This window comes from Anolis sagrei, chromosome 12, assembly GCF_037176765.1.
Source record: "Anolis sagrei isolate rAnoSag1 chromosome 12, rAnoSag1.mat, whole genome shotgun sequence".
Classification (NCBI taxonomy): Eukaryota; Metazoa; Chordata; class Lepidosauria; order Squamata; family Dactyloidae; genus Anolis; species Anolis sagrei.
In genome coordinates this window covers 10,950,661-10,978,055 of record NC_090032.1, presented here as the reverse complement: position 1 = coordinate 10,978,055, position 27,395 = coordinate 10,950,661, and the positions used below count along the sequence as shown (strand labels likewise).

At 46.0% G+C, this 27,395-nt stretch overlaps 1 protein-coding gene across 1 annotated transcript; it reads left to right on the top strand.

The window, feature by feature from the left end:
• Window positions 1–1,982: 1,982 nt before the first annotated feature.
• Window positions 1,983–20,332, top strand: LOC132764528 (lysosomal acid glucosylceramidase-like). The gene is made up of 9 exons (XM_067472672.1): window positions 1,983–2,133; window positions 5,425–5,571; window positions 7,673–7,809; window positions 12,295–12,467; window positions 13,715–13,955; window positions 16,353–16,577; window positions 18,252–18,415; window positions 19,751–19,876; window positions 19,979–20,332. Exons 1-9 carry the CDS (start codon window positions 1,983–1,985, stop codon window positions 20,082–20,084), a joined length of 1,470 nt encoding a protein of 489 aa, XP_067328773.1. The 3' UTR covers window positions 20,085–20,332.
• The last annotated feature ends 7,063 nt before the right edge of the window (window positions 20,333–27,395 follow it).

Sequence of the window (27,395 nt, the reverse complement as noted above, 5' to 3'; positions counted from 1 at the left end):
GGAACACATCTCACCACACTAAAACAGTGGATGTGGCTTTTAATGAGACATGCCGCATTATCACGGGGTGTCTGCACCCTACACCACTGGAGAAATTACACTGTTTAGCCGGTATTGCACCACCTGACATCCGCCGGGAAGTTGCAGCCAATAGTGAAAGGACCAAGGCAGAGACATCTCCAGCTCATTCCCTGTTTGGGTATCAGCCAGCACGTCAACGACTTACATCAATAAATAGTTTTCTTAGATCTACAGAGACACTCGCTGGAACACCTCAGCAAGCGAGAGTTCAAAAGTGGCAGGCTCAAACCCAGCACCTCAATCCGTGGGTGATACCAGATGAGAGACTCCCCTCTGGGCACACAGAAGACTGGGCGACTTGGAAGGTGCTGAACAGACTGCGCTCTGGCACCACGAGATGCAGAGCCAACTTCAAGAAATGGGGCTACAAAGTTAAATCAACGACATGCGAGTGTGGAGAGGAGCAATCCACTGACCACCTGCTGCAATGCAACCTGAGCCCTGCTACATGCACAATGGAGGACCTTCTTGCGGCAACACCAGAGGCACTCCAAGGGGCCAGATACTGGTCAAAGGACATTTAATCAGCTACCAAGCTTGCAAAATTTGTGGGGTTTTTTATCTGTTTGTTTGTTTTGTTCTGTTAGAAATGTAATACAATGTTCTGGTTGCGGATGACACGATAAATAAATATCCCCCGCAGCTGCTTAAGCCTTTGTTTACATTCAGAAGTACAATCCCGGATGAAGCCCCATTTTTCACTTAAGCGGTTGAGGGCGGGGGGGGGGGGGGGAGGAAAGGGCATGAGGCTGTTAGGAATGGTGGGAGTTGAAGTCCAAAACACCTGGAGGGCCCATGTTTGCCCAGGCCTGTCCTACATCCTTCAAAAGAGCCATCCATGGTGCTGAACCATCCCTCTCAAGGAGGTTCAACACTGTGGATACATCCTTCAAAATGCAGAGTGTTGACATGGAAGCCATCTTTAACTGTGCCAGATAATTTCAAGGACCCATCTGCACTGCACGTTTCGTAGCTGCTTGGTACCACTTTGAGATGATTCCATCCTATCACCCCTGGGATATGGAGCATGTGCAGAGTCCACAAAATGCAGACTGTTGACATGGAAGCCATCTTTAACTGTGCCAGATAATTTCAAGGACCCATCTGCACTGCACGTTTTGTTGCCGCTTGGTACCACTTTGAGATGGTTCCATCCTATCACCCCCGGGATATGGAGCATGTGCAGAGTGCCTCCCCTTGTTATAGAGCAGGAATTTAGGGGTCTTTGCCAGGAGGCAAAGACCAATCAGACTCTTTAAAGAGTTCGTTACCCTAGCGAGACAGAGAGAAGGACCCAATCCCAGATTTTTCCCGCTAAAAGGTTTCACCAAGTGGAAGGAAGTGCCACTGAGATGTTTTATTTGCGATTCCGCTGAAAAGGATGCAGAGCAGCAATCATTCGCCAAGCAGAGCACGTGGTTACAGTAATAAAGGCCATTTTATAGAAAATACAGAGTTGCGAGTTTCAAATTCCCACTCCCCCCTCCCGCCCAGCTCGAAGGGGATTGGCTGACGTGCAAACAGCTGGGAGGAGGCTTGGCTGTCCCCCATGCATCAGAGCCAATGGCAGGGCTTTCGTGGGGCACCAGAGCCCATCAGGAGGTTCCTGCTATCTTGACGCTTCAGTGAATCAGAAGGGAGGGAGGCGGGATGAAGGAAGACAATGCATTCTGGAGTGGATTATGGAGTTTTAAGGTCCTTAGGCTTATCGAGGCTGGGGATCGGCCGGCCAGAGTGTCCTTGCCCTTAGCAAACTATAAGTTACTATCTCTAATGGGCGGAGCGGGGGGATCATGTTCGATTTCACCCTGAAAGGGACTAGCTTCTCCACTGAACTCTTTTCCCTCTCCTCTCTCATAGCCAGCCGTCCTTGTGCCCCCCGTTTTTTTGGCACCAAGGCCATGGTCTGCGTCTGCAATGCCACCTACTGTGACACAATGGACCCCGTCTCCATCCCCGATGTTGGCAGCTTTGTCAAATATGAGAGCACCAGGGCTGGGGGACGTTTGGAGCGCAGCGAAGGGGTGATCCATCCAAGCACCTCTGGTTCAGGTAAGCCCCTGGGATGGGGATTTGGAGGGTGGGGGTGGAAGGTAAGCCACTGCAAGAGGGATAGGCAACTCTAGCTTTCTGAGCCCTTGGACTTTCCTTCCTTACGGCACCATGTCTGGTGGCTTCCCAACTAGAAGGTTGCAGAAATAATCCAAATGCAGTGAATAACCAAAAGCCTTCAATAGAAAACTATGAACAGACTAGCCACTGCTAATCCACTTGAAAAGCTAGATATATCCTTAGAGACGAGGCCACTTGAAACAGGAGACTTGAGCTTGATTCCAAACGATGCCTGATCTGAAGATGATTCTCTAAGGGCCCAATTTAAGTTCCAAAACTGGTTTCTACTCCCCCCAGTTTTTGGCCTTAACTGCCGAATTCTTTCTGACCTGTGTAAACATTGGGCCTCTCAAGGGTTCTGGCTGATTTCCAGACGGCGGCTGGTCTTATCTATCTCCTCATTAACTCCACCAGGTGTCGAGCTATCTTGCAAACTCAAGTCTGGAGAAGGGAGTAAACTTTCTTCCCTTGCTCTGACAGAAACATTCTCATGAGAACTTAGCATTTCCCCTGACGCCTCTTGATCAGTGTCTGTAGTAACATTACTGTCCAAAGTGTCTCCATTTTGCACCTCATCCTCATTGATCACATCAGGCCCAGAAACATTAGGAGGGGGAAACACAATCACCAGTTCAGGCTCAAACACCGGCTGGGTCTCAACAGTGTTTTCCTTGAGAGCCTTCCATATCACTTAGCTCTTCATCCAACTCCTTATCTAATGTTGCAGTTTCTGGCCCCTCTGACTGACTTTGAACCCTGCACTTTCTGAGTCAGGTTTTCCCCAGAGAGAACCATCATTTTGTTAGAAACCCTAAATTGGGTCTTCTTAGGTCCACATCATGGGAGCACGTAAGGAAGGAGACAGTCCCCCCCCCCCCCAAAAGATCAAAAAATAAGTTTTATTTTAGTTTCTTCATGAAGAAGACAGACAGCCTGGCAGCATACGCAGATGCTACCCTTCAAGTGACTGCTGCGCCCCTCCTCTGTTTCTGCTGACCTTTATACTCAAGTAATAGGTCATGGAAAGTACTCTCTTTCCAGCCCCCCTCCCTTCACCTTTGGATGGAAAGTACCTTCTTGTACCTGCAGACTCTTCGCTTAACCACAACCTTTGGCTTAACCACAACACAACTCCCTATGTGAGTTTGAACTTTGTATGACCTCTACATGTCACATCTTGATTCTTAAAAACATTTTCTTCCGTGTTGCTCCTTTTCTACAGAGAAAGGGTATATTTCTCTTTTGCTGTTAATTTCATTCAAAGCCCCTTGCTTAGCATTTGCAAATTTTGCTCAAAGACCCTTTCAATTTCTCTGACTTGAATCTTCATCACTTTGTGCCCCAGGGAGACCTATAGAAAATCCCACAATCCTCTCTAAATCATCAGTGAACCCATCAGCCTCATTTAGCCAAAAAATTGAACATTAGTTTTGAGCAAATAGGAATGTCATATCGAGGAGGCTTGTTTTCTGCTGCTCCAACGACTAGAACACAATGGATTCAAATTGCAGGAAAAGTAATTCTACCTAAACATTAGAAAGAACATCCCAATGCTATCTGGGAGTCAGGTGGACTCTTCTTTTCTGAAGCAGAGGCTGGGTGGCCACCTGTCAGGAGGGTTTTGACTGTGTCTTCCTCAATAGTAGAGGATTAAACTGCATAGCCCTTGGTCACCTATATTGTTATAGAGCAGGAATTTAGGGGTCTTTGCCAGGAGGCAGAGACCAATCAGACTCATCAAAGAGTTCGCTACCCTGGCGAGACAGAGAGAAGCATCCAATCCCTGATTTTTCCCAATAAAAGGTCTCACCAAATGGAAGTGCCACCGAGGTTTATTAGTAATTCAGCTGAAAAGGATGCAGAGCAGCAATCATTCGCCAAGCAGAGCATGTGGTTATAGAAATAAAGGCCATTTTTATAGAAAATACAGAGTTATGAGTTTCAAAATTGCCGCTCCCCCCTCCCGCCCAGCTCGAAGGGGATTGGCTGACACGCAAACAGCTGGGAGGAGGCTTGGCCATCCCCCATTCATCAGGGCCAATCACAGGGCTTTCGCGGTGCGCCAGAGCCAATAAGGAGGCTCCTGCTGCCTCGTCACTCCAGCAAATCAGAAGGGAGGGAGGCGGGATGAAGGGAGACAATGCATTCTGGAGTGGATTATGGAGTTTTAATGTCCTTAGGCTTATCGAGTCCGGGGATCGGCCTGCCAGAGAAGCCACTTTATTGTCCTGAGATGGGTCTGTGATAAGCATTGATGGCTTAATCCAGGTTTTCCTCTTACAATCAGATAGGGCACAAAGGGGAAACTTTTGTGAATGTCCTTAGTGGAAAGATTTGAAAGAAAAATGGCTTGGAGGAAAAGAGAACCTTCCTAAGGTCATATTCCCCCCATTGTTATATGATTAAAAAGTCTGCCAAATGGAAATCCTAATGGTGGCCCAACTCTGAAGTCAAAAGGATTTCCTTGATTATTGTCCATGCAAAGAACGTCCAAAGATAAGGGTCTTTTCATGATTGCTGATTGCTTTTCCAGAGGCAGGGCAGCTTCCTTGTAGATTTCCCCCAAGGAAAGGGGAAGGGGGCAAAGGGTCAGGGCAAGGCCAATTACATGAAGGGAAATATAGAAATACAGGAGAAAATATGAAAATATAGAAATCATAACACAGAGAGTAAACCCAACTACCTTCCCCCAGTGTTCATAGTTCGTATTATTCATAGGAAGGTCCATAAAGGGAAAGAGAGTCCCTTGTTTGTGAGATGGGGGACCATCAGGAGCCCAGGTGTGTCTCAGATGGAAAAATTCAAATACTTTTGTGGCATGATTTTCAGTAATAAATTGGTTACCTTCTGCTGTAAACATATGAAAATAGGGTATAAAACCTTGATTAAATGATACACACCTAACTGACCAAGGCTTAACCCTTATTATCCAGCCTGGTGTCCTTGCCCTTAGCAAAACTATAAGTTACTATCTCTTATTTGGGGGGGGGGGAGGGTCATGTTTGACTTCAGTATGATTCTATGAACTTTTTAATGGGTTTTGCTCCACTTGAAAAAGCCAAGGTTCCTTTCCAAAGTCTTAAATAGTGCTGGGATTTATAGTCTCCCCCCCCCCCTTTTTTATAATCCCATCCATTCCTGGAAAGACACACTCAAGAACTTAACAGACATTGAATATCTCAGTGTTCCCCCAAATCTAACCAGCTTCTTCTCTTCTGCTCTCCTTGAAAGGCTTACGATATACGTACAATCCTTTTGTACACTACCAGCGCATCAAAGGTTTTGGCGGGTCCCTCACTGACGCTGCTGCGATCAACATCATGCGCTTGTCTACGGAAGCCCAGGACCACTTGCTCCGCTCTTACTTCTCTGAAGAAGGTAAGAGTGATAGCTTTTGCCTTGCAGCTGTCAAAAGTGTGTCTGGCCAAATGGTCTACCAATAAAACTCTAGCACCAACATATACAGATGTCTAAAGCACTGTATATCATTCTGTATCCCTTAATACCACAACTGGATGCCTCCATTGTGACATTTATGTCACAAGTGTCTGTATATAAAATAAGGATTTTATCTCCCTGATCAGGTGCCCCATCCCACAGTCATCTTCCTTTGAGTGTATCGGCATTAGGATTGGTGACCGGGACAGGATAGGGATTCTGTTAGTGTACCAACCACCCCGCTGCACGACAGTCTCCCTACCTGAGCTAGCAGAAGTGGTCTCGGACTTGGCTTTGAATTCTCAACGGCTTTTAGTCCTGGGAGATTTCAATGTTCATACCGAGCCCCCCCCCCCCCCCCAATTAGGTGCAGCTCAGGACTTCATGGCCACCATGGCAACCATGGGCCTGTCCCAATTAGTATTGGTCCCATCCATAGTGCCAGGTACACATTGGATATGGTTTTATGTCAGGGATGGGATGAAGGTGGCAGGGTGGAGGAGCTGACCATCGCCCCATTGCCATGGACCGATCACCACCTGATCAGGTTTAGACTCACTGTGCCTCTTACCCTCCGCAGGGGTGGTGGATCCATTAGAACGGTCTGCCTCAGGAGACTTATGGAATAAGCGCTCGAAATAATAAATAAATAAATAAATATATCACTCCATATTCCATAACTCAACAGTTGCATGCTTCTTGGGAGCCATGGTGGTGCAATGGATTAACCCCTTGTACTGCTGAACTGTTGGCCTGAAGGTCGGCAGTTTGAATCTGCAAGATGGGGTGAGCTCCTGTCTGTCAGCTCTAGCTCCTGCCAACCTAGCAGTTCGAAAGCACAATGTGAGTAGATAAAGAGGTACTGCTTCAGCAGGAAAAGGCAAAAGACGCTCCAAGCACACACCCAGGAGGTGACAACACAGACTCCTCAGCTTGAAAATGGAGAAAGCACCACCCCAGAGGCAGATATGAGCACTGTCTCCAGAAGCCAGAAATGAAAGGAGAAGCCTCTGCCTTTGCTTGTGTTTGTGTGTCTCATTGTATATTATTGTAAAGGCATTGAATGTTAGCTTATGTATTTAAGTGCTGTAATCCACTCTGAGTTTCCTAGGGGAGAAGTGTGGCATATAAATAGTGTATTGTTGTTGTTGTTCTTGTTCTTGTTGTTATTATTATTATTATTATTATTATTATTGGGTTGTTGTAGGTTTTTTCGGGCTATATGGCCATGGTCTAGAGGCATTCTCTCCTGACGTTTCGCCTGCATCTATGGCAAGCATCCTCAGAGGTAGTGAGGATGCTTGCCATAGATGCAGGCAAAACGTCAGGAGAGAATGCCTCTAGACCATGGCCATATAGCCCGAAAAAACCTACAACAACCCAGTGATTCCGGCCACGAAAGCCTTCGACAATACATTATTATTATTATTATTATTATTATTATTATTATTATTATTAGAAACACAACAAGATGAGTCTACAGCAGAATTGGATCACACGTCAGACACTTCCCAAGTGTCTAGGATTGTGTGATGTATCGGCGAATTATGCAAGCAGATCCCAGTAAGGTGGCCTTTTGCAGCTGGCAGATGGTAATTTTATCAGTGCTGATTGTGCTTAAGTGCAAGCCAAGGTCTTTAGGCACTGCACCCAGTGTGCTGATCACCACTGAGATCACCTTTACCAGAGTCTTGTGGCAGAGTCTTGTGCCAGAGTCTTTGCAGTTCGATCTTTAAATCCTCATATCGTGTCAGATTCTTCTTATTATTATCATTATCATTATTATTATTATTATTATTATTATTATTCTATGGAGGTTGGATGGCGATCTGTCAGGATGGCATTGTCTGTGTTCATGCATGGTAGGGAGTTGGACTGGATGGCCCTTGGGGTCTCTGCCAACTCTATGATTCTATCCATGGTGACATTTATATCACTATATATCCAATAACACAATAGTAGCTGCCATACATCAGAAATGACTTAGAGGCACATAACAACTGTATATCCCTAACCTTTTTGCTTCCCCCTGTATTTACAGGGATTGAGTACAACCTTTTGCGCCTGCCCATGGCATGCTCTGACTTCTCCACCCGAGCGTACAGTTACGCAGACCAGTGTGTGAATGACTACGACTTGAAGTGCTTCAGTCTGGCTTATGAGGACACTGAACTGAGGGTGAGTGATGCCAAGAGGAAAGAGACCTTCTCTCTGGCTCTCTTGTGGATTTCTTGCTTTCATGTCTGGACATGCTGCTGCATCCCTTTGTTATCAAATGGCCCCAAAACCTCCAGACAAGGAGATAATTCAACAGGTTTATTTGAGCAAATCACCCTGCTGGGTGAACAACTGCTGCACAAGACTGAGATGCAGCTCAGTTTTATCATCAATATTGTGAGCTTGTGTAAAGGCTTTTTTCTCCAATTCATGCCTCCTCTCTATCAATTCCTTTTGTTGCAACTGCTGCACAAGACTGAGATGCAGCTCAGTTTTATCATCAATATTGTGAGCTTGTGTAAAGGCTTTTTTCTCCAATTCATGCCTCCTCTCTATCAATTCCTTTTGTTCTCTTATGGCGCCTGCTCTTGGCAGTATTCCTGTGCCCACTTTTCCTCAGTAGCCGATTCCCCCTCCTGTACCTGCTTATAACTAGGCATTTCACTTTTGAACTTTCCCCTTGTCTGAACTCTCTGCTTTGACTGGTAATTTTCCACTCCAGGCCCCTTTGGTAAAATGTTGCCATTATCTTTTGGAAAATGTGAATCTCCATAACCATTTTGGAAATGGGATTCATAATCTTTTTGGACAACCACTGGTCAAGGAAAAGCATGACCAATTAGAAGTCACAAGCTTTTGCCAGTGCTCATGCAAGGCAACTAGGTCTCTCAGCTGTTAAAGGATGTACCTAGATATGCCTTCTCTGGTTTAAAACTGGCTTCTCTGATTTTGGCTGAGGCCAGGAAATTTCTTCCTTCTCTGGTTTAAAACTGGCTTCTCTGGCTTTGGCCGAGGCCAGGGATCAGAAGCTTGGAAAAGCAAGCGGATGAAATTCATTCCTTCTCTGGTTTAAAACTGGCTTCTCTGGCTTTAATACTGGCTTCTCTGGCTTGAGCCGAGGCCAGGAAATTCCTTCCTTCTCTGGTTTAAAACTGGCTTCTCTGGCTTGAGCTGAGGCCAGGAAATTCCTTCCTTCTCTGGTTTAAAACTGGCTTCTCTGGCTTGAGCTGAGGCCAGGAAATTCCTTCCTTCTCTGGTTTAAAACTGTCTTCTCTGGCTTTAAAACTGGCTTCTCTGGCTTGAGCCGAGGCCAGGAAATTCCTTCCTTCTCTGGTTTAAAACTGGCTTCTCTGGCTTGAGCTGAGGCCAGGAAATTCCTTCCTTCTCTGGTTTAAAACTGGCTTCTCTGGCTTGAGCTGAGGCCAGGTAATTCCTTCCTTCTCTGGTTTAAAACTGGCTTCTCTGGCTTTAAAACTGGCTTCTCTGACTTGAGCCGAGGCCAGGAAATTTCTTCCTTCTCTGGTTTAAAACTGTCTTCTCTGGCTTTAAACCTGGCTTCTCTGGCTTGAGCTGAGGCCAGGAAATTCCTTCCTTCTCTGGTTTAAAACTGTCTTCTCTGGTTTAAAACTGGCTTCTCTGGCTTGAGCCGAGGCCAGGAAATTCCTTCCTTCTCTGGTTTAAAACTGTCTTCTCTGGCTTTAAAACTGGCTTCTCTGGCTTGAGCCGAGGCCAGGAAATTCCTTCCTTCTCTGGTTTAAAACTGTCTTCTCTGGCTTTAAAACTGGCTTCTCTGGCTTGAGCCGAGGCCAGGAAATTCCTTCCTTCTCTGGTTTAAAACTGTCTTCTCTGGCTTTAAAACTGGCTTCTCTGGCTTTGGCCGAGGCCAGGAAATTCCTTCCTTCTCTGGTTTAAAACTGGCTTCTCTGGCTTGAGCCGAGGCCAGGAAATTCCTTCCTTCTCTGGTTTAAAACTGTCTTCTCTGGCTTTAAAACTGGCTTCTCTGGCTTTAAAACTGGCTTCTCTGGCTTTGGCCGAGGCCAGGAAATTCCTTCCTTCTCTGGTTTAAAACTGGCTTCTCTGGCTTGAGGTGAGGCCAGGAAATTACTTCCTTCTCTGGTTTAAAACTATCTCCTCTGGTTTAAAACTGGCTTCTCTGGCTTGAGCCGAGGCCAGGAAATTCCTTCCTTCTCTGGTTTAAAACGGTCTTCTCTGGCTTTAAACCTGGCTTCTCTGGCTTTGGCCGAGGCCAGGAAATTCCTTCCTTCTCTGGTTTAAAACTGGCTTCTCTGGCTTGAGCCGAGGCCAGGAAATTCCTTCCTTCTCTGGCTTTAAAACTGGCTTCTCTGGCTTGAGCCGAGGCTAGGTAATTCCTTCCTTCTCTGGTTTAAAACTGTCTTCTCTGGCTTTAAAACTGGCTTCTCTGGCTTTGGCCGAGGCCAGGAAATTCCTTCCTTCTCTGGTTTAAAACTGGCTTCTCTGGCTTGAGGTGAGGCCAGGAAATTACTTCCTTCTCTGGTTTAAAACTATCTCCTCTGGTTTAAAACTGGCTTCTCTGGCTTGAGCCGAGGCCAGGAAATTCCTTCCTTCTCTGGTTTAAAACGGTCTTCTCTGGCTTTAAACCTGGCTTCTCTGGCTTTGGCCGAGGCCAGGAAATTCCTTCCTTCTCTGGTTTAAAACTGGCTTCTCTGGCTTGAGCCGAGGCCAGGAAATTCCTTCCTTCTCTGGCTTTAAAACTGGCTTCTCTGGCTTGAGCCGAGGCTAGGTAATTCCTTCCTTCTCTGGCTTTAAAGCTGGCTTCTCTGGCTTGAGCCAAGGCCAGGTAATTCCTTCCTTCTCTGGCTTTAAAACTGGCTTCTCTGGCTTGAGCCGAGGCTAGGTAATTCCTTCCTTCTCTGGTTTAAAACTGGCTTCTTTGGCTTGAGCCGAGGCCAGGTAATTCCTTCCTTCTCTGGTTTAAAACTGGCTTCTCTGGCTTGAGCTGAGGCCAGGGACTAGAAGCAAGGAAAAGCTGAATCATTTCCGACTCACTTCATGAGTCATAACAAAAATGGTGGAGAAAGCTTCAGAAGGGCATAGAGACTTCCGGTTCTCTTAAAAACCTGAGGCCAGGTAATTCCTTCCTTCTCTGGTTTAAAACTGGCTTCTCTGGCTTTAAAACTGGCTTCTCTGACTTGAGCCGAGGCCAGGAAATTTCTTCCTTCTCTGGTTTAAAACTGTCTTCTCTGGCTTTAAAACTGGCTTCTCTGGCTTGAGCTGAGGCCAGGAAATTCCTTCTCTGGTTTAAAACTGTCTTCTCTGGTTTAAAACTGGCTTCTCTGGCTTGAGCCGAGGCCAGGAAATTCCTTCCTTCTCTGGTTTAAAACTGTCTTCTCTGGCTTTAAAACTGGCTTCTCTGGCTTGAGCTGAGGCCAGGAAATTCCTTCCTTCTCTGGTTTAAAACTGGCTTCTCTGGCTTGAGCTGAGGCCAGGAAATTCCTTCCTTCTCTGGTTTAAAACTGGCTTCTCTGGCTTGAGCTGAGGCCAGGTAATTCCTTCCTTCTCTGGTTTAAAACTGGCTTCTCTGGCTTTAAAACTGGCTTCTCTGACTTGAGCCGAGGCCAGGAAATTTCTTCCTTCTCTGGTTTAAAACTGTCTTCTCTGGCTTTAAAACTGGCTTCTCTGGCTTGAGCCGAGGCCAGGAAATTCCTTCCTTCTCTGGTTTAAAACTGTCTTCTCTGGCTTTAAAACTGGCTTCTCTGGCTTTGGCCGAGGCCAGGAAATTCCTTCCTTCTCTGGTTTAAAACTGGCTTCTCTGGCTTGAGGTGAGGCCAGGAAATTACTTCCTTCTCTGGTTTAAAACTATCTCCTCTGGTTTAAAACTGGCTTCTCTGGCTTGAGCCGAGGCCAGGAAATTCCTTCCTTCTCTGGTTTAAAACGGTCTTCTCTGGCTTTAAACCTGGCTTCTCTGGCTTTGGCCGAGGCCAGGAAATTCCTTCCTTCTCTGGTTTAAAACTGGCTTCTCTGGCTTGAGCCGAGGCCAGGAAATTCCTTCCTTCTCTGGCTTTAAAACTGGCTTCTCTGGCTTGAGCCGAGGCTAGGTAATTCCTTCCTTCTCTGGCTTTAAAGCTGGCTTCTCTGGCTTGAGCCAAGGCCAGGTAATTCCTTCCTTCTCTGGCTTTAAAACTGGCTTCTCTGGCTTGAGCCGAGGCTAGGTAATTCCTTCCTTCTCTGGTTTAAAACTGGCTTCTTTGGCTTGAGCCGAGGCCAGGTAATTCCTTCCTTCTCTGGTTTAAAACTGGCTTCTCTGGCTTGAGCTGAGGCCAGGGACTAGAAGCAAGGAAAAGCTGAATCATTTCCGACTCACTTCATGAGTCATAACAAAAATGGTGGAGAAAGCTTCAGAAGGGCATAGAGACTTCCGGTTCTCTTAAAAACTTCAAAATTGCTTCAAAAAGGTAATTTTTCCGACTTTTTTCCAAACTACGAAGATTCCGACGGTACCTAACTATGCCTAGTAAGCAATTATATAAGTGACAAATAACTAGTGGAGGCTTGAGAAAGTTGCTATTTCCAACGGTCCCTTCATTCATATCGATGGGATGGCCAACTAGTAATGGTTTTGGGTGGGGAGATGAAGTACGCTCATGCCTCTGCAATTGTGATCCATTTGCTGAGCTCTCTTCGTAGATCCCGCTCCTCCACCGCTTCATGGCCACCACGAAGCGGCACCTCTCCCTCATTGGCAGTCCATGGAGCGCTCCCGGCTGGCTGAGGACCAATAACCAAGTGATGGGCAAAGCGCGCCTGAAGGGAGAGCCAGGTGATATCCACCACAAGACCTGGGCCCGCTATTTTGTCAGGTATCGATCTCTTTGTTAGGGAATCAATTGCCCGTTGTCCAAGCCATTGATAAATATGTTAAATGTCAACTGAGTTGGGGGCAGAATATGATTGGGTCGGGGGACTCGTCTGCTACCATTTGGAGAAGGAAATTGTTTTTGTATAATTACTAGGATCATGATAGTGTAAAAATAACTAGTTGTGGCCATAGTGGCACAACGAGTTAAACCGCTGAGCTGCTGAATTTGTTGACCGGAAGTTTTGCAGTTTAATCCACGGGACAGGGTGAGCTCCTGCTGTTAGCACCAGCTCCTGCCAATCTAACAGTTTGAAAACATGCACATGTGAGAAGATCAATAGGTAATGCTTTTGTGAGAAGGTAATAGTGCTCCATGCAATCATGGCAGCCACATGACCTAGGAGGTGTCTACAGACAATGCAGGCTCTTTGGAGTTTTGGAGTTTTGGAGTTCGGAGTTTTGGAGTTCGGTGCCATCTGTACGCAGATGACACCCAACTCTACTACTCCTTTCCTCCTAATTCCAAGGAAGTCTCCCGTGCTCTAAACCAGTGTCTGGCAGCTGTGATGGATTGGATGAGGGCTAACAAGTTGACACTCAATCCAGACAAGACAGAGGTCCTCCTGGTCAGTTGGGGGGGGGGGGGCGATCGGGGCATTGGGTGGTAATCTGTGCTTGGTGGGGTTACACTCCCCCTGAGGACACAGGCCCATAGCTTGGGGGTCCTCCTGGACTTGACGCTGTCACTTGAAGCTCAGGTGTTGGCGGTGGCCAGGAGGGCCTTTGCACAATTCAAACTTTTGCACCAGCTGCGACCATACCTCATGAAGTCTAACTTGGCCAGGGTGGTCCATGCCTTGGTTACATCCAGATTGGACTTCTGCAATGCACTCAACATGGGGCTGCCCTTGAAGACACCCGGAAATTTCAACTAGTTCAACAGGCGGCAGCCAGGCTCCTAACCGGAGCAAACTATAGGGAATGTACAACGCCCCTATTGAAACAGCTCCACTGGCTGCCGATAAGTTGCCGAGCCAAATTCAAGGTGCAGGTGATGACCTATAAAGCCCTAAATGGTTCGGGCTCCGCCTATCTCCGCAATCGCATCTTCCTCCGAACCAGCGTAGATGCTAAGATCCACCGGGGAGGCCCTCATCTTGCTCCCCTCGGAAAGGTAGGGCGGAATACAAATAAAGTGTTGTTGTTGTTGTTAAAGTATACTCTAATCCTTTGCATCTTGGAATCCAGGTTCCTGGACGAATACGCCCGTCACAACGTCACCTTCTGGGCAGTCACGGCTCAGAACGAGCCGTCATCCTCAGTTTTCATTCCCATGAAGAATTTCCCCATGACCCAGTTTAGTCCGGAAACGCAACGGGATTTCATCATCCTGGATCTGGGCCCCGCATTGGCCGCCAGTCGCCATAAGGATGTCCTGCTCATCATTCACGATGACCAAAGGATCCACCTGCCCAATTGGGCCAACGTGGTAGGTGGTCAACCTGAGATCTTGACTGGGTTTACTAAAGATTGGTAGGATTGCCTAGATTACAACTGACCTCACAACCTCTGATGCCTGCCACAGATGTGGGTGAAATGTCACATCTGTGGCGTTACTTAGTTCAGCATTATCAGTCTAGAGATGGACTGATCTCTAGCCGGAATTGTCATGCTTCTGGAGCATGACCATCCAGCCTGGAAAACTCATAGAGATGGACTGATCTCTAGACGGAAGGGTCATGCTTCTGGAGCATGACCATCCAGCCTGGAAAACTCATAGAGATGGACTGATCTCTAGACGGAAGGGTCATGCTTCTGGAGCATGACCATCCAGCCTGGAAAACTCATAGAGATGGACTGATCTCTAGATGGAATGGTCATGCTTCTGGAGCATGACCATTCAGCCTGGAAAACTCATAGAGATGGACTGATCTCTAGACGGAATGGTCATGCTTCTGGAGCATGACCATTCAGCCTGGAAAATTCATAGAGATGGACTGATCTCTAGACGGAATGGACATGCTTCTGGAGCATGACCATCCAGCCTGGAAAACTCATAGAGATGGACTGATCTCTAGCCGGAATTGTCATGCTTCTGGAGCATGACCATCCAGCCTGGAAAACTCATAGAGATGGACTTATCTCTAGACGGAATGGTCATGCTTCTGGAGCATGACCATTCAGCCTGGAAAACTCATAGAGATGGACTGATCTCTAGACGGAATGGTCATGCTTCTGGAGCATGACCATTCAGCCTGGAAAACTCATAGAGATGGACTGATCTCTAGACGGAATGGTCATGCTTCTGGAGCATGACCATTCAGCCTGGAAAATTCATAGAGATGGACTGATCTCTAGACGGAATGGACATGCTTCTGGAGCATGACCATCCAGCCTGGAAAACTCATAGAGATGGACTGATCTCTAGACGGAATGGTCATGCTTCTGGAGCATGACCATCCAGCCTGGAAAACTCATAGAGATGGACTGATCTCTAGACGGAATGGTCATGCTTCTGGAGCATGACCATTCAGCCTGGAAAACTCATAGAGATGGACTGATCTCTAGACGGAATGGACATGCTTCTGGAGCATGACCATCCAGCCTGGAAAACTCATAAAGATGATCTCTAGATGGAATAGTCATGCTTCTGGAGCATGACCATCCAGCCTGGAGAACTCATAGAGATGGACTGATCTCTAGACGGAATGGTCATGCTTCTGGAGCATGACCATCCAGCCTGGAAAACTCATAGAGATGGACTGATCTCTAGACGGAATGGTCATGCTTCTGGAGCATGACCATCCAGCCTGGAAAACTCATAGAGATGGACTGATCTCTAGACGGAATGGTCATGCTTCTGGAGCATGACCATCCAGCCTGGAAAACTCATAAAGATGATCTCTAGACGGAATGGTCATGCTTCTGGAGCATAACCGTCCAGCCTGGAAAACACATAGAGATGGACTGATCTCTAGACGGAATGGTCATGCTTCTGGAGCATGACCATCCAGCCTGGAAAACTCATAGAGATGGACTGATCTCTAGACGGAATGGTCATGCTTCTGGAGCATGACCATCCAGCCTGGAAAACTCATAAAGATGGACTGATCTCTAGACTGAATGGTCCTGCTTCTGGAGCATGACCATCCAGCCTGGAAAACTCATAAAGATGGACTGATCTCTAGATGGAATGGTCATACTTCTGAAGCATGACCATCCAGCCTGGAAAACTCATAGAGATGGACTGATCTCTAGACGGAATGGTCATACTTCTGGAGCATGACCATCCAGCCTGGAAAACTCATAGAGATGGACTGATCTCTAGACGGAAGGGTCATGCTTCTGGAGCATGACCATCCAGCCTGGAAAACTCATAGAGATGGACTGATCTCTAGACGGAATGGTCATGCTTCTGGAGCATGACCATCCAGCCTGGAAAACTCATAGAGATGGACTGATCTCTAGACAGAATGGTCATGCTTCTGGAGCATGACCATCCATCCTGGAAAACTCATAGAGATGGACTGATCTCTAGATGGATTTGTCATGCTTCTGGAGCATGACCATCCAGCCTGGAAAACTCATAGAGATGGACTGATCTCTAGACGGAATGGTCATGCTTCTGGAGCATGACCATCCAGCCTGGAGAACTCATAGAGATGGACCGATTTCTAAACGGAATGGTCATGCTTCTGGAGCATGACCATCCAGCCTGGAAAACTCATAGAGATGGACTGATCTCTAGACTGAATGGTCATGCTTCTGGAGCATGACCATTCAGCCTGGAAAACCCATAGCAACCCAATGATTCCAGCCATGAAAGCCTTCGACAACACAGTGTCTGTATTATGTTGGTCTTTACACATACTCTCTGTTTTTCCAGGTCATTGGGAACAGCAGTGCTGCCAAGTATGTGGCTGGCATTGGGATCCACTGGTACCTAGACAGTGTGACCCCTCCTAAACTCACCTTAGAGGCCACCTACCTCCTCTATCCCAACTTCTTCCTGCTCTACACTGAATCCTGTAATGGCTTCCGGATCTGGGAGCCCAGAGTTGACCTTGGGAGCTGGGAGCGAGGCGTCCGATACTCCCAAAACATCCTGACGGTAAAACCTCCCCCAACTATTTCTGAGGACTGGACCCAGCAGACTTCTGAAACCCTCGTTCCATTCCACCAGGGCTTTCTCCTGCTCCACTTTTGACAATCACACTGACACATTGGGATTTCCATTGTTCCTTATTTCTAAAATGTTATTTCCAAATAGTATGCTGAGAAATACTTATATAGAGCATTGTCCGTTGACTGCAAGAGCCATTGGGGAAAGATGGTCAGATGGTGGTTTAGGACATGTTTTGCAGTGTGGTATCCATGTAGACATGTCCAGTGGGCATGGCCCCAGGGAGAAAATATAGAAAAGTGTCTTATGTGGAATCACACCATGGCTTACCAAGATCAGTATCATCTCTAGACTGATAATGCTGAACTAGGGAAGCCATGATCCAGTTCCAGCCTTGTGTGCCAAAGGTCCAGGTTTTGAACCTTGACATCTTCAGAGTCTAAAAGTTCAGAGGAGAATGTTTCATAGCCCTCTCTGGAAGCTAAAGTCTAGAAGTTCAGAGGAGGGCATGTACTAGCCCTCTTTGGAAGTTCAGAGGAGAATGGTTCATAGCCCTCTCTGGAAGCTAAAGTCTAGAAGTTCAGAGGAGGATGTTTCATAGTCATCTCTGGCAGCTGAGGACTCTAGAAGTTCAGAGAAGGATGTTTCATAGTCATCTCTGGAAGCCGAGGAGTCTAGAAGTTCAGAGGAGAATGTTTCATAGTCATTTCTGGAAGCTGGGAAGTCTAGAAGTTCAGAGGAGGATGTTTCATAGTCATTTCTGGAAGCTGAGGACTCTAGAAATTCAGAGGAAGATGTTTCATAGTAGTCATCTCTGGAAGCTGAGAAGTCTAGAAGTTCAGAAGAGGTTGTTTCACAGTCATCAGTGGAAGCTGAGGAGTCTAGAAGTTCAGAGGAGGTTGTTTCACAGTCATTTCTGGAAGCTGAGGAGTCTAGTAGTTCAGAGGAGGGTGTTTCATAGTCCTCTGGAAGCTGAGAAATCTAGAAGTTCAGAGGAGGTTGTTTCACAGTCATCTCTAGAAGCTGAGGAGTCTAGAAGTTCAGAGGAGGATGTTTCACAGTCATCTCTAGAAGCTGAGAAGTCTAGAAGTTTAGAGGAGGTTGTTTCACATTCATCTCTGGAAGTTGAGGAGTCTAGTAGTTCAGAGAGGGATGTTTCATAGTCATTTCTGGAAGCTGAGAAGTCTAGAAGTTCAGAGGAGGATGTTTCAGAGTCATCTCTGGAAGCTGAGGAGTCTAGAAGTTCAGAGGAGGATGTTTCATAGTCATCTCTGGAAGCTGAGGAGGAGAATGCTTCATAGCCCTCTCTGGAAGTTCAAGAGTCTAGACTCTAGATGTTCAGAGAAGAATGTTTCATAGCCAAGGAGTTTATAAGTCCAGAGAAATATGATTGGATTGACAATCCTACCAGACAGAAACCTGACAGTGAGGGATGATAGACTGCTATTCAATAACATTTCAGAGAGTCACAGTTTCGCACAGGACTAAAAGCTGCCTAAAGGGCATCCAAACATCTAGTACTTCCAATTTTGGGCCCCCTCTTTTCTAGTCCTTCCACACTCAGGAACTCTAGCTAACATGGCCAGTAGTGAAGGCTTTGGGGAGATGTTGTCTGGCAATATCATTACTGCTTGGGCCAACTATTGTCCTTGACTCCTGTAGAACCTCAACAGCTTTATTGTGGGTTGGATTGACTGGAACCTGGTCCTGGATATGGAAGGGGGACCTAACTATGTGAAGAACCACGTGGACAGCCCGATCATCGTGAATCCCCTCCGAGACGAGTTCTATAAGCAGCCCATGTTCTACCACTTGGCTCACTTCAGGTAAGCCAGGATCTATGGGATCTTGGGATGTGTATTTTGGGAAACCTTTGACCCTCTGAGATGTTTTAGCCTACATATCAGCCTCACACATTTAGTATGTGGGATCTGTGGTCCAACATATCAGGCATGAAGAAGACCTCCAGCCCTTGGCATATTGGATTGTTATTGAGCTAGAATTTGGAGGCTCCTGCCCAGGGGAGAGGAGCCCTTAGACCCACCAAAGAGAGTCCGAAACCCTTGGCAAGCGAAAGAGGAGTAAGGCCCAGAATTTTCCCTGATTTTTCCCAAATAAATCTCACCAAGGTTGAAGAAATGGCCACCAAGGCTTTTATTAGCAATTCAGCTGAAAATGATGCAGAGCCGCAATCATTCGCCAGCAGAGCATAAGGAAATACACCAATACAGTCATATTTATAGCAAATTCAAAGTTGTAGAGTTCAAACTTCCCGCCCCGGCTTCCCTGACATTCCCCGCCGTGATTGGGCGACGGGCGAACAGCTGGGAGGCGGCCCTCCTGCCCCCTGGGCTTCAGGACCAATCAGGAAGCTTCAGCGGTGCGTTGGATCCAATGGGAAGGCTCCTGCCGCCTAGTGGCGACAGCGAATCAGGGGAGAGGGAGGTGGGACAATAGAACACAAAGGAATCTGTCAATGAGTTTTGAAAAAATAATGCCATGTGGCTTGCGAGACAAAAAAGGAAGTCTCAAGCAGGGCTGATCTATTGTGTTTTGATTGGAATGAATCAACATGTGTATAGGAAAATCCGGCCAGCAAACATGAGGACAATGAGGGCGAACTGGGGTGAATGTTCCTTAGTGGGAAGTTAGTTAAATCAACCAGTGTGAAGGTGGGGGCTTTTCGAAGGTCCTCTGACCTCCAGGTAAAAAAATGATTAAAGTTTTAATATGTGTCCATAGTTCATAAGGGTAGAAATTCATAAGGGTTTGTCCTTGTAGAGGAAGGGAAATGTTTGTGGGGAGTGATAAAAGCATAAAATTCATAAGAGAAAGTCTCAGAGGTTCCACTGAGCCAGCTAAGGGAGACCCACCACATTGAGATCAACTCTGGTCCTTTGTCCTTGGAAAACTGTAACTCTTTCCAAGGGCTGGAGCCCAGGGACCAATCTGCTCCCTGAAAGCCTCCTGGGGTCTTTGTTGTTGTTAGTGTCTTGGCAAATTGACCAAGACTTAACCCCTATTGTGCAGTCTGGTGCCCTTGCCCTTTGCAGAACTATAAGTTACTATCCCTTATTGGGGTGGAGGGGGGGGATGCTCGCATCTTAGGTGGTAATCTGTTTCTATGCTGAGCGTGACAACTTTTCTCTTTTCTTTCCCAGCAAATTCATCCCTGAAGGCTCCATCCGGGTTGCCTTGACCAGCAATTTTGAAATTACCAGCTGCCAATTGCATAGTTCTGGCTTCCTACGTCCGGACAAGGTTGCCGTAGTAGTTGTGCTTAACAAGTGAGTAAGACAGATTGATAAGGGAAGCTACGACATCTTGTAAGCTCTCCACGCCTGGAAATATATGGTCGCTTAATGGCACAAAACTTTCCTTTCCTTCAGGTGCTCCTGGGATGTGGATTTCAGCATCGCCGATGACCAACTAGGCTACATTGAGGACATTGCTCCAGCCCAATCCATCCAAACCTACCTTTGGAAGAGGCGGTGAGACCAAATTATGGCTTCCCATCAAATCGGGATCCGGTTATGCCCAGAAGAAGAGGGACACCTTCTCCATACCATGAAGATGGGTTGGATGGACAGAGGAGAGTGCTACATTGCTGTCTAACTCAGTGTTTTTCAACCTTCCTAATGCTGTGACCCCTTACTATAGTTCCTCATGTTGTGGTGACCCCCAACCATAACATTATTTTTGTTGCGACTTTGTAACTGTAATTTTCCTACTGTTATGAATCGTAATGTAAATATCTGAAATGCAGATTCATTCACTGGACCAAATTTGACACAAAGACTCGATATACCCAAATCTGGGATTTATAATTCACCTACAATCAAAGAGCATTCTGAACTCCACCGATGATGGAATTGAACCAAACTTGGCACATAGAACTCCCATGACCGACACAAAATAGTGGAAGGGTTTGGTGGGCATTGACCTTGAGTTTTGGAGTTGTAGTTCACCTGCATCCAGAGAGCACTGTGGATTCAAACAATGATGGATCTGGACCAAACTTGGCATGTATACTCAATATATCCAAATGTGAACACTGATGGAGTTTGGGAAAAATATTTATTTTATATATTTATTTACAGCTTTTATATTCCGCCCTTCTCACCTTGCAGGGGACTCACGGCAGATTATAGTGTGCACATATATGGCAAACATTCAACGCCAATTTTTGACATACAAACATACAAACATATACAGAGGCTATTTAACTTTTTCTGGCCGCCAGGGGAGCTGTCGCTTTCATTGTCCATCTGCGACGCTGATGAAGCACTTCCACATTCCCCGCGTGCTTCCTCGCTGGAATGCTTTGCTGGAGTCTTCTTTATGGCCTCATAAATCAGTCAATTTAGCCTCCCCACACTTTAAGATGTTACCTAATTTTCCTACTTGACAGATGCAACTGTCTTTTGGGTTGCGAAGGTCGACAACAGGCTACACACAATTGGTTGGAAACCCACTCCAACCTGGGCTGGCTTCGAACTCATGACCTTTTGGTCAGAGTGATCTTAATGCAGCTGACACTCAGCCAGCTGCGCCACAATCCCATGACCAACAGAAAATAGTGGAAAGGTTTTGGTGGGCATTGACCTTGAGTTTGGGATTTGTAGTTCTTTACATCCAGAGAGCACTATGGATTCAAACAATGATGGATCTGGACCAAACTTGGCACGGATAGTCAATATATCCAAATGTGAACACTGGTGGAGTTTGGGGGAAATAGGCCTTGACATTTCGGAGTTGTAGTTGTGTTGTCGAGCACTTTAGAATGGCTGTGGATAGTGAGATCCAAGCCACTTTGGTTTAGCCTGGTGAGAAAAAAGAAGCCAATATTCCAGAATAAATTACACCAAGTTGAAGCAGAAGCCACCGAGGTATTTATTTCTGTTCCAGCTGGAAAAGGATGACGGCTGCAGTAATCTGCTAAAGAAACCACCATGGTTCCAATACAGAAAACTAAGACAATATATACATTTTTTTTCCATTCAAATTTCCCGTGCCCGCCTCCTGAGCCGGCTTTGCTGTGATTGGCTGTGATGTCAGCGAGCCAGGAGGAGCGGCCGGAAGCTGGTGCAGCTCGTCCAATGGGAGCCCAAGCCCTGCTTTGGCTGCTCAGCCAATGGTGTGCAAGGAGGCATCACAACAGTAAAACAAAGGAAAATAGTAGTGTGGGGGCAGTTAGGAGAAAATAAAGTAATAATAATGGAAAATCATAATAATTTAGAATAAAATAGAAGATTTAAGTTCTTACCTGATCCTTCGAAAAGGGAAAGAACATTTCTAATGAGGGAACTTGCAAGCCTGAGAAAACCTACAGATGGTAATGATCGTCACTGGACCTTGGTCAGTCAGAAGTTGATGTTTAGTTAGATACGAGGGTCAACAAGAGAAATTTGGCAGGACAAAGAGATCAATATTATCGATCCAAGACCTGGAACATCTAAGGTCATATGGTGAGAGAGCGCCATCTTCTGACCACTTAATGTAAATAGCAGGCAATTTCAGAAAATCTTTATCCTAAGTGATTCCTTCATTATCTTCATATTAAGAAATAAGTTATAATGAAGTTAAAAGGCTGAAATTAACTAAAGGAGATTGCCTTGATCAAATCTTATGTTATAAGCATATAAAAGTTGTAATTCAATTAGAGATTTAAGGAATTGACCATATAAGGATCACCTCAGGGTAACGGGTGAATGGTGGGATAAGTTACATAATCCAACAGATGTTTTGGTTCACAACATGGCTGCCAAGACCTGATAAAGATGTCCTTGGCAACTATACATAGAAGCACCTGTTAATGATTGTACTGTGTACAATCATTACAAAGCCTTGGCCTTTGTAAGCCGCATCGAGTCCTTCGGGAGATGCTAGCGGGGTACAAATAAAGATAATAATAATAATAATAATAATAATAATAATAATAATTGTCAGACTCTTTCTGCGTATGTTTGGAAAGGTTGATATTATGCTATAAATATTGAAGCGATTTAGACTTCAGTTGTAACAGTCCTTTGCTCTGTTCACCCTATCTTGCAAAGCCTTGGAAATCGGACATGCTGTCTCTCCATTCTCTTCCTTCTCATAAAGCACTCGAATGAATCTCCGGGTAACGTATTTCTGCAACACGGAAAGTACTCTCTTTCCAGCCCCCTCTTCCTTGACCTTTTGATGGAAAGTACCTTCTTGTACATGCAGACTCTGCACTTAAATCAACAACCTTTGAAGTTAACCACAACACATCCTGTGCAAGAAAGTACCTTCTTCTTGTACCTCTACACGTCACATCTTGTTTCTTAAAAACATTTTCTTCCGCATTGCTCTTTTTCTACAGGGAAAGGGTATATTTCTCTTTTGTTGTTGATTTCATTCAAAGCCCCTTACTTAGTATTTGCAAATTTCACTCAAAGACCCTTTCACTGGTACGGCTGTACCAGGAGCTTCAGCTTCATTTTCTTTCTATTGAGTGTTTGCATATATTCCAAGGTTCCATCCATTTGCAACAAGTTGGCTTCCCTTGGTTTGCATCATAGGGCTAGCCACCTGTCTATCATTGTTAAGTTTTGGTTCCGCCCCTTTCCCCAGGGCCATAGGAAGAGAGGGAGCCATTTTTAGTTCAGTCTTATAGTGGAAAGCTAAGTTACAGGATGTGGATTAGCTCCATCTGTAGAAAAGCTTCACTTCCTACAGCATTCGGGGCAGAAATTCCGAGGGAAAACAGACCCAAAGCTCTGGCTGGGAGCTTACAGCCTCTCAGCTTTACAGCATCTGAGAGAAACAGTCCTAAAGTTTCAGAAGAAAACAGTTCTGCAGACCCAAAGAACTCCAGCTGGAGAATCTACATAGCCTTGACTGGTAGGTCTACTCGGGACCCAAGACACAGATTGGAACCGGTAGTAGAACCCACATCAGCAAAACTTAGACAGTAGATTGCCTGGGAGGGGTTAATAAAGGGTTTTCCTTGTTAAAGAAAGAAATAGTTCTCCAAGCAAGGTGCCTGTCCATTTTGGGGCAAGTTAAGAAGCATTTGTTTAATCTGTTGAAGATCCAAGAAGTGTTTGTTGTTTTATTGAAGACCTAAGCAATAATAAAGGACTTTGTTAAACATCTCAAGCCTTCTAAAGACTGTGTATGGGAAAATCCTTGAAGGCCTCTCACCCTAGGCACCCCAACTCCCCACTGGGCACAAAGAGCACGTCCTGTTTAAAAAATCATTCCCTTTTGTTTGTAGGTAATTGACTGGTATGCGGGACAACTAGCACAGTCGTTAATGTTGTCGAGCAATTTAGCATGGCAATTTAGCATTCCTTCTTTCCGGTTTCTTTTCTTTCCCTTCCTTCTTTCCCTTTTTTCCTTCTTCCCCCCTTCCTTCCTTCGCCTTCTTTCCTTCCCCTTCCTTCTTTCCCCTTCCTTCCTTTCCCTTCTTTTTCCTTCCTTCCTTCCTTCCTTCCTTCTTTTCCCATTCCTTTCTTTCTTTTTCCTTCCTTTCACCTTCCTTTCTTTCCCTTCTTTTCCTTTCCTTTCCCTTCCTTCCATCCTTTTTTTCTTTTCTTTTTCCTTCCTTCCTTCTGCCTTCCTTTCTTTCCCCTCTTTTCCCTTCCTTCCCTCCCCTTCCTTTCCTTCCTTCCTTCTTTCTCCTTTTCTTTCCCTTCTTTTCCCTTCTTTCCTTCTTTCTTTCCCCTTCCTTCCTTTCTTTTCTTTTTCCTTTCTCCTTTCCCCCTTCCTTTCTTTCCCTTCCCTTCCCTTCCTTCCTTCCCCTTCTTTTCCCTTCTTTCCTTCCCACCTTCCATTTTTCCCCCTTCCTTCCTTTCCCTTCATTTCCCTTTCCTCCTTCCTTCCTTCCTTCCTTCCTTCCTTCCTTCCTTCCACTATCCTTCCCCTTCTTTTCCCTTCTTTCCTTTCCACCTTCCATCTTTCCTTTCTCTCTTTCCCGTCATTTCCCTCCCTTCCTCCCCCTTCCTTCCTTCCTTCCTTCCTTCCTTCCTTCCTTCCTTCCTTCCCCTTCTTTTCCCTTCTTTCCTTCCCATCTTCCATCTTTTCCCCTTCCTTTCTTTCCCTTCATTTCCCTTCCCTCCTTCCTTCCTCTATCCTTCCCCTTCTTTCCCTTCTTTCCTTCCCATCTTCCATCTTTTCCCCTTCCTTTCTTTCCCTCCTTCCTTCCTTCCTTCCTCCCTCCCTCCCTTCCTTCCTCTATCCTTCCCCTTCTTTTCCATTCTTTCCTTCCCATCTTCCATCTTTTCCCCTTCCTTTCTTTCCCTTCATTTCCCTTCCCTCCTTCCCTCCTTCCTTCCTCCCTCCCTTCCTTCCTCTATCCTTCCCCTTCTTTTCCCTTCTTTCCTTCCCATCTTCCATCTTTTCCCCTTCCTTTCTTTCCCTTCATTTCCCTTCCCTCCTTCCTTCCTTCCTCTATCCTTCCCCTTATTTTCCCTTCTTTCCTTCCCATCTTCCATCTCTCCCCCTTCCTTTCTTTCCCTTCATTTTCCCTCCCTCCCTCCCTCCCTCCCTCCCTCCTTCCTTCCTTCCTTCCTTCCTCTATCCTTCCCCTTCTTTTCCCTTCTTTCCTTCCCACCTTCCATCTTTCCCCCATCCTTTCTTTCCCTTCCCTTCCCTTCCCTTCCCTTCCCTCCCTCCCTCTTTCCTTCCTTCCTTCCTTCCTTCCTTCCTTCCTTCCTTCCTTCCTTCCTTCCTTCCTTCCTTCCTTCCTTCCTTTGTACTTGGTTTGCAGCAAGGGGAGTAAACCAAAGACAATAGGGAAACTGGGGAGAGAGAGAGGAACTGGGACAATTCATAAACAGCAGAGAGGGTGGGACTGCAGAGGATGAATTGTTCCTACTAAATGGAGACAGTCTTTGGTGGCTTTTTTGCCTTCTCATCCCAAAGGCTGCTTTGCCTTGAGTCTGCTGATGGAGAGATTCCATGAACACTTTATGAGGTGTCACTCCGAAAGTCTCCCTTGCCTTAGGGGCAGGCAGGAAGGCGAGGGTGCAAGAAGTCAGCGTCTCTAAACAGGGAAGAATCCATCCTGGAGGAACCTGTCTGTGCAGATGGTCAAATGGCATGCCGTTGCGTCTGTTTTATTTCTATTTATACCACCCTCCTTCCCAGAGGCCTTGGCGGAGTGGCCTGTGGCAGAGCCGAAACCCGCAGCACAGCCCTGCAAGGGAGAACCGGCTCAATGTCAAGGCCACACAAGTCGGGTCAGACTTAACAAGCTTCCTGGAGAAAGGTCATCTGCATGCCTTCCTGGAAGAGTAAATATGGAAACCAGCAAACCTTGTTCTTCCCGTGACAGCAGATACCTTCATTTTATTACTTAGGGCCCCCAATTTGTTTATTTATTTACCCCTTTTTTCGTGTCAGGAGCAATTGAGAAACTGCAAGTTGCTTCTGGTGTGAGAGAATTGGTCGTCTGCAAGGACGTTGCCCAGGGGACACCCGTATGTTCATGATCCATGTCAGCTTTATATTCAAACATTTCTGGGTATGGGCTTTTCCATAGGAAGGTAAGACCGAAAGATACATAGGGGAGAGACCCCTATGGGCCATCTAGTCCACTCCCATTTTGGCAGCAATCAAAACATTCCCGACAGATGACCATCCACCTTCAGGGAATAAGATGCCATCAGACTCCCAGGCAACATATTCCTCTAAGCATCAGGACATTATGTTGTCGAAGGCTTTCATGGCTGGAATCACTGGGTTGCTGTGAGTTTTCCAGCCTGTCTGGCCATGTTCCAGAAGCATTCTCTCCTGACGTTTTGCCCACATCTATGGTAGGCATCCTCAGAGGTTATGAGGTCTGTTGGAAACTAGGCAAGTGGGGTTTATATATCTGTGGAATAATGTCCAGGGTATGAGAAAGAACTCTTGTCTGTTGGAGGCAAGTGGGAATGTTGTCATTGGCCAGCTTGATTAGCATCAAATAGCCTTACAGCTTCAAAGCCTGGCTGTTTTATGCCTTGGTGGGAGGTGTTAGCTGGCCTTGATTGTTTGCTGTCTAGAATTCCCCTGTTTCCTGAGTGTTGTTCTTTACTTGCTAGGCTTTGGAGCTGCTTTGATTTGGTCATTTGGGAGTTATAGTTTCTGGGATTTATAGTTCACCTACAATCAAAGAGCACTCTGAACTCCACCAACGATGGAACTCAAACACTGATGGAGTTTGGGGAAAATAGACATTTGGGAGCTTTAGTTGCTGGGATTTATTGTTCACCTACAATCAAAGACCACTCTGAACTCCACCAATGATGGAATTGAAACAAACTTGGTACACAGAACTCCCGTGACTGACAGCAACGGTTTGGTGGGCATTGACCTTGAGTTTGGGAGTTGTAGATCACCTACATCCAGAGAGCACTGTGGACTCAAACAATGATGGATCTGGACCAAACTTGACACAAATATTCAATGTTCCCAAAGTGAATACTGGTAGAGTTTGGGGGAAATAGACCTTGACACTTGGGAGTTGTAGCTGCTGGGATTCACCTGAACTCCACCAACAAAGGAACTGAAACAAACTTCGTACACAAAACTCCCATAAAACTACTGGAAGGGTTTAGTGAGCACTGACCTTGAGTTTTAGAGTTGTGGTTCACCTATATCCCAAGAGCACTGTGGATTCAAACATGATGGATCTGGACCAAACTTGACACAAATATTCAATTTTCCCAAAGTGAACACTGGTGGAGTTTGGGGAAAATAGACCTTGACATTTGGGAGTTGTAGTTACTGGGATTTATAGTTCACCCACAATCAAAGAGGACTCTGAACTCCACCAACAATGAAATTGAACCA

Excerpts from the sequence above, each read along its gene's own strand:
- LOC132764528 (XM_067472672.1), top strand. The coding sequence starts at position 1,983 with ATGGTCTGCGTCTGCAATGCCACCTACTGTGACACAATGGACCCCGTC. Across the intron at positions 7,810-12,294 it reads ATGAGGACACTGAACTGAGG|ATCCCGCTCCTCCACCGCTT; the intron begins GTGAGTGATGCC and ends CTCTCTTCGTAG. Across the intron at positions 19,877-19,978 it reads GTAGTAGTTGTGCTTAACAA|GTGCTCCTGGGATGTGGATT; the intron begins GTGAGTAAGACA and ends CCTTTCCTTCAG.